At 37.2% G+C, this 11,366-nt stretch overlaps 1 protein-coding gene across 1 annotated transcript; it reads left to right on the top strand.

Moving 5' to 3' along the window:
- Positions 1–255: 255 nt before the first annotated feature.
- LOC122303460 (ankyrin repeat-containing protein At5g02620-like) lies at positions 256–2,839 on the top strand. The gene is made up of 2 exons (XM_043115251.1): positions 256–1,006; positions 1,770–2,839. Exons 1-2 carry the CDS (start codon positions 410–412, stop codon positions 2,643–2,645), a joined length of 1,473 nt encoding a protein of 490 aa, XP_042971185.1. The 5' UTR covers positions 256–409; the 3' UTR covers positions 2,646–2,839.
- Positions 2,840–11,366: the final 8,527 nt, after the last annotated feature.

The following is an 11,366-nucleotide window of genomic DNA, read 5'->3' as shown; positions in this document are numbered from 1 at the left end:
AGAAAATGAAGAATCATTAAATAAATAAATAGATCGTGCAGTACTGATCATGGGGGCCGAGAATTTGAAGGGTACTGGGTCTAAATGAAAGGTAAATTAGGGATTACATGGGGGAGGTGTTATTCTTGGAATTAAGCAAGAGGTTAGGTCAGCAAACGGAGTAATTAAGGATTTCTTTTTTTTTTCAAAAACTTTCTAATTTTTTTCGTCGTTAAAAAGAGGAAAAAATTGTCGCGATTAAGGAATGTAACTTTTTTACTATATTGCAATATTGTTTTCAACAGCACTCTAAACCTTGTTCTTTTTATTTATTTGTGCTCATTGCTGAGCATGGCCTATTATCAAACTGCATCATCGTCACAAGGATTTTTTCTTCCCTTCGTTTTATTCTTCGACACACTGCCTCAAGATGAATAGAAGTCACGATATTGAAGAAGCTAACGTATCTGCACTCTATGAAGCCTCACATGAAGGGTGTGAAAGCACTTTGAACTCGTTAATGCAAAGGGACTCTCTCATTCTTAACAAAAGTTCATTGACATCCTTCACCGACACGCCCTTACATATAGCAGTTCTGCATGGTCACCTAGAATTCACTGCAGCTTTACTCAGGAAGAAACCTAATCTCGCCGGCCGGAAGGACTCGCGGGGTCGAACTGCCCTTCACTTGGCTTCTGCAGATGGCCACGCCGAGATTGTGAGAGAATTGCTGCAAGCAGATACAGATGTTTGCCTTGCTCGTGATCAAGATGGGAGAATTCCTCTCCACTTAGCCGTGATGAGAGGACACATAGAGGTAATACAAAAGTTGCTTAATTCCAAACCGAACTCGATCTTGGAGGATCACGATGGAGCCAGTGCTTTGCACTTGTGTGTTAAATATAACTGTTTGGATGCTCTGAAACTGCTAGTGGAATCTGCTGATGACTATGGATATTCCCTTAATTCCAAGGACAATGATGGCAACCTCATATTGCATTTAGCTGTGATGCTCGGGCAAACGGAGGTAGGTTAACAGTCTCCAGATTTACTCTCTTTATTTCCTTTAGCGAACGGCTACTTATTTTCCATAATTATATATACGTCATCATGTATATGTATAAATAGAGGAAGTTCCCGTGGCAAAATATAAGCTCGAGAGAAGCACTAAAATACAGAAGCTATAGAATTCTATCCTTTCTGGCTGTAATCGGCCTCCACAAAAAACCCAAAATTTCTCTCTCGGTTTTTTTTTTTTTTTTAATCAGCCTTTCCTTTCCCCTTCCTCCTCTAAAAAAGATAAACAGTTAGATACGTCGTGCAATTTCCCTTCCCCTTTCTCTTGATCATCACTTCCCACTTCAATCCCTCGGGCAGTTATCCCGGCCTTCTTCGGCCTTCATTCGAATCGGGAGCAAACAGTCATTCCTTTTGATCGGCTCTTCTGTTTTGTGCAAGTCCAGAATTATTAACCTTGTTTGGCTTCGGGAAAGGTGTTTTATCATAACCCCCCTTTGGTGGTCGCATGGCTAAGGCTGTCTTTATCCTAAATTCATTCTTTGCCACCTTTTTGTTCCACCGGCCCTTTTACCACAAACCGGGTTTTGTACCCTTTTGGCTCACTTTTAAGCATATCCAACCTTTTTATAGGATTAACTGACCACTCGAGGGTCCAGAATTTTGATGCAAATATGAGTTCACTTGGGGGTTGCTTATTCAGTGCTGTTAGTTAGGCTTCTTGCAGTACTAATTGTAAGAAACGGTACTACCGATATGTTTATTTTGTGCAGACAATAAAATACTTACTTTCAGTATCCAAAATCAAAGGAGAGGCCAATGCCATAAACAGGATTGGTAACACCGCTTTGGATGTCTTACAGTTAGGCCATAGAGATTTTAAATCTCTCAATATCCAAGACATGCTAATGGCAGCTGGTGTTCGAAGATCCAAGGATCTAAATTCTCTTGATCTACTAACAACCACACGGCGTCATGAACGTACTGCAGCACGGTCCATTAATAATGAAGCACATGAGCCATCTCCTGCTGCTCAATCAAGGTTTAAGAAATGGTGGGCGTACTTCTGTTTGTGCGGATGGGTTAAGCATTTTAAGCGTCGGGGTCAATCAAACTGGGTCGTCGAGACACGTGGCACATTGATGTTGGTGGCCACTGTAATTGCAACCGTAACTTTCCAAGCTGGGATCAACCCTCCAGGTGGTGTTTGGCAACAAGATGGTCTACAAAAAATAAATGGAAATGTGAATTGTACGGCCGGCAAGGCAATTTTCTCTGATACCAAACCAGATATTTACCGATTCTTTTTGTCTTCCAACACCACCTCTCTTGTCGCAGCTCTGAGCGTCGTACTTCTGATCACCCTTGGAATTCCTAAGAGAAGCCAACTTTTTCTATGGTTTTTGACATTAGCCATGGTTATTGCAGTCACGTCCATGCTATCCACCTATATTTTGGCTGTGTATTTGGTGACCTCGGCAGATGTTATAGATCAAATCTTGTCCAGCCCGACAACCGCTCCATTATTGGTAGCTTTGCTGGTAGTGCTTTTGATTGCTAGTGTGATTCTCATATATCGCCTTTTAGCTTGGATGGTGAAGTTGTTAGTCAAGTGCATGCGCTGTTTGACAATGAGTCCAACAAATTAGAGAAACATTAATGTATGCAAGTTGATCAAATGACCTTGATTAGTTGATGATCTGTTCGATTGCAAATCTTTGTTGTCTATGTGAATCAGTTGGTTACAAGCAAGATACGGTTTTTAATTATTAATTAATTCTGAACACAATATTATTCTTATTTACTTGCATGGATATAATCGTATTATAAGTCCATGCATGCAGGTTGTATTTTATTTTCTTTAAATTCATGAAATGATTGCTGTACTGTAGGCTTTAAATATCACTCGCTGTTTGCAACCCATCCAAAAATGATATATAGTTTGAAATCTAGATACAATAAAAAAAGATTCTCTCTCTTTTGCATTTAGGCTATAATGTTTTTTTTTTTAAACTGTACCCCGTGGTTTTATTAAAAAAAAAAAAAAAAAACTCTTTATCTCAAACTGCAAAGCCAAACAAATTAAAGGCCTTAATTTGATTAACATGTGACTGAAAAATTAAAAAAAAAAAAATCGAAAAAATAATCTGAAGCATGTAATAGTCGCCATAAGTTTTCTCACACTATAATATTGCTCTTAATCCTAGCTAAGAGGTTATTGATTTCAAAGGTAAGATGTAGGTTCCTCTAATTTGATTGCCCCATGATCGAGTAAAATCAATTTGGAATGAATCTCAACATGTTGGGTACGTAATAACATGATCAAAGTATTTTTGCTTTTGGGAATATGATTTATTCTTGTTGAGGAATAAATCATACATTGCCTATGAACAAGGTCTTGGGCATGTTTTATGAGATGAGTTAGGCTAATTATAAATTTTTCATAGTATCAAAGCTTGCCACAGAACGAATGGAGGCCCACACTACTTATCCCATGCTAAGGACTAGAAAAAATATTAGCATGCATGTAAGGAGAGTGGTGAGAAATAAATCATATATTGTCTGTGGATAAGGTCTTGGGCATGTCTATAAAGTTGGAACAAATCTCTCTCTTTGAACTGATTTTATGAAATGAATTAGTCCCATAATTTTCTTCAATTCTCAACAAAATCCATGATATAGTAACAGAGTAAAAAACTAGCAGCAACTGATAAGGTTAAGTAAATTATATAGAGTTTATGCAAGTAAACGATGAAATGTTGGGCCCACGGTGATACGTACTTGGACGGTAAAACGATGTTTAATGCGCATCCATAGTTTAAATAGTCAATAAAATACTACCAAAATTTGGGTACGTAATGTGGCACCATGATATAGTAACAGAGTAAAAAACTAGCAGCAACTGGTAAGGTTAAGAAAATTATATAGAGTTTATGCAAGTAAACGATGAAATGTTGGGCCAATGGTGATACGTACTTGGACGGTAAAACGATGTTTAATGCGCATCCATAGTTTAAGTAGTCAATAAATCTCTGAGTGTTTTGAAGTCAGTCCCACATTTGGTCGTTGCTCTCCTCTTAGCCAATGACTCTAGTCTTTACGTTAAGGATGTTGCCAAGTCCGCAGAAGATTTCTACATGACAAGCCACTTTTACTTGTGTTTTAGGAGCCTGCTAGCTCAACAGAAGAATATGCTACCAATCAGTTTTTTTTTTTTTTTTATAACTTTTTCTTTCACCATTTTTCAAATTTTTTAGATATTTTTTAAAACAAAAAAATTATATATTTATACAAAAACACTTGCTTAATTATTAAGAAAAGAATAAAAATAAAAATAAAAACAGTTTTCGGTAAAGAATTTAGGTAGAAATTCTACGTGGTCCTAGTGATTTCCTATCTTTTTATCCCACTTTTCTTATCTTCTTGTACGCATTCAATGCGAGAACGGGCTGGGTCATGACCGATGGTCTGATTCCATGACTTTCGGCCCCTGGCTCAATATATAAAATTTGAGAAATGTAATGATTTATACACTAGTTTCTCTAACTGTACAAGACTCGAATATAAACAAGTTCAAGAAAAGTGCAATATTCAATGTAAAATATATTCAACAGATTCTTGTAGCATATACACGGAACTCAGTAGCATAGAAATGATATTGAAGTAAATCCTTCCAGAACCAAACAGATCCAATCTACCAACTGATCCAGAATAACAATAAGACTAAACAACAGTAAAACCGAATAAAGAAAATAGCAAGAACAGAATCAATAACAAGAGCAATAATGCAAGAAATAACAGAATGAAAAACATAAAAGAATCAACACAGGATATATGTGGTTCGACCCTAATGGTCTACATCCACGACAGAAATGGCCTCAGATCTTTATTGATAATCAAAATCCATCACATAGAAGCCTCAAAGATCCTCTCATTTACAAAGCCCTCATATCTTTCTCAGAAAATCACAAAGATTTTCTCCTCTAATGAGCACTCTTAGTAAACCCTAGAATTCCCTCTCTGTTTTTCCCTCTCGCTCGAATGGCCTCCCTCACAGCCGACTGCACACTAATGAGATTAGGGTTACAAGGCATCGGTAGCAATACATATATATGTGAAGCCAGATGCCACCACGTGTCAAGATCCTGCAGCTCAACTGGAAAGCTTTCTGTTGCCGCTTATAACTCACATGTGAATCACGTGATTGACCAGCCCAGCAATTAAAAGCTTCAAGCTCCCAATATCAGCCACATGTCCACCATTCACAAGTCACAACATAGAGGGTCAGATAACAAATAGATAAATGTATTGACACTACGTTTACAAATCTCCACCTTGGCAAAACATTTATTGTTAAGATTTATCAATACTTATCATTGGCTATTCCTGCACTTGTCCCCCTACTGGAGACAGACTCTAGACTCCATACAAATTAAGTTCAGACAGTGTTTGAACTTAGGACATGGAAGAGACTTAGTCATCATATCTGAGGGGTTATCCTCAGTTGGGATTTTCTCTACACACACTAGTTTGGACTCTATAACATCCCTAACAAAGTGAAGCCTGATATCAATATGTTTGGACCTTTCATGAAAAACTTGATTTTTAGCTAAGTGTAGTGTGCTTTGATTATCACAGTGTACTGTGATATTGCCATTAAAAATGTTTAACTCACTAGCTATACCTTTTAACCATATGGCCTCTTTTATAGCTTCAGTCAATGCTATATATTCAGCTTCTATTGTGGACAAGGCAACAACAGATTGTAAGTGTGATTTCCAACTAATAGCTCCCCCAAAAGCAGTAAACACATATCTAGTTAAGGACTTTCTAGTGTCTAAATTTCCAGCATAGTCAGAGTCTACAAAACCAGTCAGCTCATACCCTTTTTCAACATTATTTCCAAAACTGAGACCCAAGTTAGTAGATCCTGCCAAATATCTCAATACCCATTTAATGGCTTGCCAATGTGCTTTTCCAGAATTCCCCATAAATCTACTAACTATACTCACAGCATATGTTAAATCAGGTCTAGAACAGACCATTGCATACATTATACTTCCTACCATACTAGCATAAGGAATTTCTTGCATGAAGTTAATGTCAGATTCTGTTTTAGGGGCCTAATCTATAGATAATTTAAAATGTTGACCTAAGGGTGTGTTAACAGTTTTCACATGTTCCATACCAAATCTTTTAAGAATTTTTGAGATGTAATTTTTCTGAGACAAATATAATAATCTAGGACTCCTATCCCTTTCAATTTCCATTTCCAAAATTTTCTTAGCAGGGCCCAATTCTTTCATTTCAAATTCTGATTTCAGCATGCATTTAACTTGATCAATTATAACCGTGTCTTTACAAGCCACCAGCATGTCATCAACATACAAAAGAAGATAAACAAATATTCCTTTTTCTTCCTTGTAATAGACACAACTATCATAGCAGCTCCTTTTAAAATTATTGTTAATCATGTGTGTATCAAATCTTTTATACCACTGCTTAGGTGACTGTTTAAGACCATATAAAGACTTTTTAAACAAACACACTTGATTGTTTTTTATTTCATTTGTAAACCTTCAGGAGGTTGCATATAAATTTCTTCTTCAAGTTCTCCATGCAGAAAAGCAGTTTTAACATCTAACTGTTCTAGATGCAAGTTTTAAAAAGTTGTATAAGCAAGTAGTAACCTAATTGAGCTATGTTTAACCACAGGAGAGAAGATTTCATTGAAATCAATTCCTTCTCTCTGTGTAAAGCCTTTGGCTACAAGCCTAGCTTTATACCTGGTCCCTTTTATCCCTGGTATGCTTTCCTTTTTCTTAAAGATCCACTTGAATCCAACTAGTTTTACTCCTTTGGGTTTTGGCACTAGAACCCAAGTTTTATTTTTATTCAAAGATTCCATCTCCTCATGCATGGCTAGTATCCATTTAGAGGAGTCCTTGCTGGTCACAGCTTCTTTATAAGATCTAGGTTCCTGATAAACTATTTTATCAGCCACTGTTAAAGCAAACATGGTAAGTTCAGCTTGACCATACCTTGAGGGTGGTTTAATCACCCTCCTCTGTCTATCTCTAGCCAGACTCCAAGATCTGGCTCCACCTTGACTTGTATCTTCTGACATTTTACCCTCAGAGTCACTGTCATCACCAGTTATAGGTTCAGGTTGGGTATTAACCTACTCCACCTCAATCTGAGATCCCTCTAAGGGCTTGTCATTATTATTAACTGACTGTGATTCTTGTACCCGAGCCATGTGTGACTCATTAAAGGTCACATCTCTGCTCACAATGCACCTAAACCTACCAGGTCCTTCTACCCATAGTTTGTATCCCTTAACCCCTTCAGGATACCCTATGAAAATGCACTTAAGTGCCCTAGGTTCCAGTTTATCAGTTTTTGAATGTGCATAAGCTACACACCCAAAAACTCTAAGGTGATCATAAGTGGGAGGTTTTCCAGACCATAGTTCCTGAGGTGTTTTAAACCCTATTGCAGAGGAAGGACACCTATTTATAAGATGAACTGCTGTGTTTGTTGCTTCTGCCCAAAAGGTTTTGGGCAGCCCTGAATTTGACAACATACACCTCACTCTTTCTAAGAGGGTCCTATTCATCCTTTCAGCAAGCCCATTCTGTTGGGGGGTTTCTCTCACTGTCTTATGTCTAAGGATTCCTTCCCTTTTACAATACATGTTAAACTCATTTGACAAGAACTCTAAACTATTATCAGTTCTTAAAACTTTGAGTTTTCTACCTATTTGGTTCTCTACCAGGGATTTCCACTCTTTGAATCTCTCAAAGGTGTCACTTTTATTTTTAAGGATATAGACCCAAACCTTTCTTGAGTAATCATCCACAAATGAGAGGAAATAACTTCCTCCATTGTGTGAACTTACTCTTGCAGGTCCCCATAGATCAGAGTGGACATAGTCTAAGGTTTGTTTAGTGTTATGGGTTGCTAACTTAAAACTAACTCTTTTGGCCTTCCCATAAATGCAGTCCTCACAGAAGGGTAGGTTGCCTAGATTCTGGTCATTTAACAAACCTTGTTTTTGCAACTCTAAAAGTCCCCTCTGACTCACATGCCCAAGCCTCCTATGCCACAGCACAGATTGGTTCTGTACAGTGTTCTGTACAGAAGATGCTTCCCCAACTATAGTCTTACCAAGTAGTATGTATAAACCATTCTTAATCACTCCTTTCGTAATAACCAAGGACCCTTTTGTAACCCTAAGAACCCCTGCCTCAGATTTAAAAGTATGGCCTGATAAATCAAGCATGCCAAGAGAAATTAAATTTCTCTTCAACTCAGGTATAAATCTAACCTCCCTTAAAACCCTTTCAATACCATCATGCAATTTTAGTCTAACTGACCCTATACCCATGATTTTGCAGGACTTGTTGTTTTCTAGGATTACTTGCCCCCCATCTAACTCCGAGAATGTCTCAAACCATTCTTTGATTGGACACATATGAAAGGAACAGCCAGAGTCCATTATCCACTCTGTTTTTGAGTCAACCTCACTTACAGTGAGTACCTCAGCACTTTCATATCCTTCTAATACCACAGAGGCATCTCCTGCCTCTTTATTCTTATTTTCTGTATTATTTTTTCTTTCAGGACAGTTCTTCTTGAAATGTCCTTCTTTATGACAGTGAAAACACTTAAAGTGTTTTCCCTTTGACTTAGACCTATACTTCTTGACCTCACTCTTGCCCTTCTTTTCTCTTTTTTCTGTTCTACCCCTGACAGTCAAACCTTCCCCATGATTTTGTTTTGATTCCCCCATATTTTGAAGTTCCCTAGTATGAAGTACAGATTGTACATCATCTAGTGTAAGTGAGTCTCTTCCAAACATCATGGTTTCCTTTATGCTTTGATAAGATGAGTCCAAAGAACTCAGCAAAAGAATAGCTTGATCCTCATCCTCCACCTTAATATCTATATTTACTAGGTCTAGGATGATTTTATTAAACTCATCAAGATGCTACCCTATTGAAGTTCTAGGGGTCATCTTGAAAGTATAAAGTTTGGTTTTCTTGTGAAGTCTATTGGCTAAGGATTTAGTCATATACAGGTTCTCTAATTTCAACCATATACCAGCAGCAGTGTCCTCACTGGCCACTTCTCTCAGGACCTTATCCCCAAGGGAAAGGATTAAGGTACTATGTGCCTTTTGGAGAATGTCCTTATGGATAGACTCCTTGTCTTCCTCTTTCGAGGAAGATCCTTTCCTTTTCTCACCTAGAAGGGCATCTTGCAGTCCATGCTGGACTAACAATGCCCTCATCTTAATCCTCCATAGCCCAAAATCATTTTCCCCAGTAAATTTTTCAATATCAAATCTCATGGTCCCCATGAACCTAGGCTCTAGATACCACTTGTAATGATTTATACACTAGTCTCTCTAACTGTACAAGACTCGAATATAAACAAGTTCCATAAAAATGCAATATTCAATGTAAAATATATTCAACAGATTCTTGTAGCATATACACGGAACTCAGTAGCATAGAAATGATATTGAAGTAAATCCTTCCAGAACCAAACAGATCCAATCTACCAACTGATCCAGAATAACAATAAGACTAAACAACAGTAAAACCGAATAAAGAAAATAGCAAGAACAGAATCAATAGCAAGAGTAATAATGCAAGAAATAACAGAATGAAAAACATAAAAGAATCAACACAGGATATACGTGGTTCGACCCTAATGGTCTACATCCACGGCAGGAATGGCCTCAAATCTTTATTGATAATCAAAATCCATCACAGAGAAGCCTCAAAGATCCTCTCATTTACAAAGCCCTCATATCTTTCTCAGAAAATCACAAAGATTTTCTCCTCTAATGAGCACTCTCAGTAAACCCTAGAATTCCCTCTCTGTTTTTCCCTCTCGCTCGAATGGCCTCCCTCACAGCCGACTGCACACTAATGAGATTAGGGTTACAAGGCATCGGTAACAATACATATATATGTGAAGCCAGATGCCACCACGTGTCAAGATCCTGCAGCTCAACTAGAAAGCTTTCTGTTGCCGCTTATAACTCACATGTGAATCACGTGATTGACCAGCCCAGCAATTAAAAGCTTCAAGGTCCCAATATCAGCCACATGTCCACCATTCACAAGTCACAACACAGAGGGTCAGATAACAAATAGATAAATGTATTGACACTACGTTTACAAGAAATGATACCGACCAGTGCTGTATAGTTATAAGTTTATTTATTATTTTATTTATAAGGTTGGTTTTTTCAGTTTTCTTTCAAAACTTAAATTTTAAATTTCATAATTTTAACATAAGAATAATATTTGACATCTAGAGTGAAATTCCCAACGTACCCCTGTAAAACTACAAAATTGTCTACCAATTTGCTTGAACAAATAAGTTAGATCTCAATTATTAAGATTATGAAACGAATCAAATACTTTAAAATAAATAATCAAACTTGCAAAATACAACGATTGGTTACGAAGGGAAACCCTTTAAAGAAAGTTTTTTAAAGGTAAAATTCTACGGGGCAGCCAAACCCAGGAAAGTCAATCTTATTATTTGAAGAACAATTATAAGCAATAATCAATTACAAAATCTTTGCAATTCAACTCTCTTACTTGCCTAGACAAACGACCCGTTTGTCTTCTACCGCAGTAACAGCCAGAACCTCTGGCGATCTTCAAATGTTAACTTCTCTTCTGGAACTCCAGAGGCTGAAATCCAATCGATGTTGCTTCACACTCAAAGCACGATCACACTCAAGAAGATATGAAAAATATCATGGAAATTCTCAAGTGAATTTTCTCTCATAAACGCTCAGAATCTCCTCTATAAAATTCGTGGCTTGAAGTCCTTGAGAAGATACAAAACCGAATCCCTTTAAATAGAAAGTCTGAAAAGAGTTCTAGTTGCAGTAGGACTCTGCTGACGGCTAGCAACTGACACGAAAATGCGTCCCGACAGACTGCTAACATTTCGTGATGACTTCTTTTGATATATACTAAACTCTATTTCAGATTTCTTCTGGATAAGGGCAAAACTATCATAACTCGATTTTGACTTCAGGGCCTTATCTAAACAACTCCTAAAACTTCTAGATAGACTCAGTATTGTTTAGATATAAATCAATACTTATTTTACATTAATCCAAATTTAATCAAATAATAATAAGATAAATCTTATCATTTATCCAAATTTAATCAAATAATGATAAGATAAACTTTATCATTTAGTCATCTAATACTAGCCAATTTTTGCCTTTACAATCTCCCCCTTTGGTGGATTGGTGACAAAACCAACTTGATGAATGTCTTGCATATACAATCTTTCCTTTAGTTGATCGGTTACAAAACCAACTTGATAAA

This window comes from Carya illinoinensis, chromosome 3 (genome assembly GCF_018687715.1).
Source record: "Carya illinoinensis cultivar Pawnee chromosome 3, C.illinoinensisPawnee_v1, whole genome shotgun sequence".
NCBI classification, from domain to species: Eukaryota; Viridiplantae; Streptophyta; class Magnoliopsida; order Fagales; family Juglandaceae; genus Carya; species Carya illinoinensis.
This window is presented reverse-complemented; position numbering and strand designations above follow the sequence as displayed.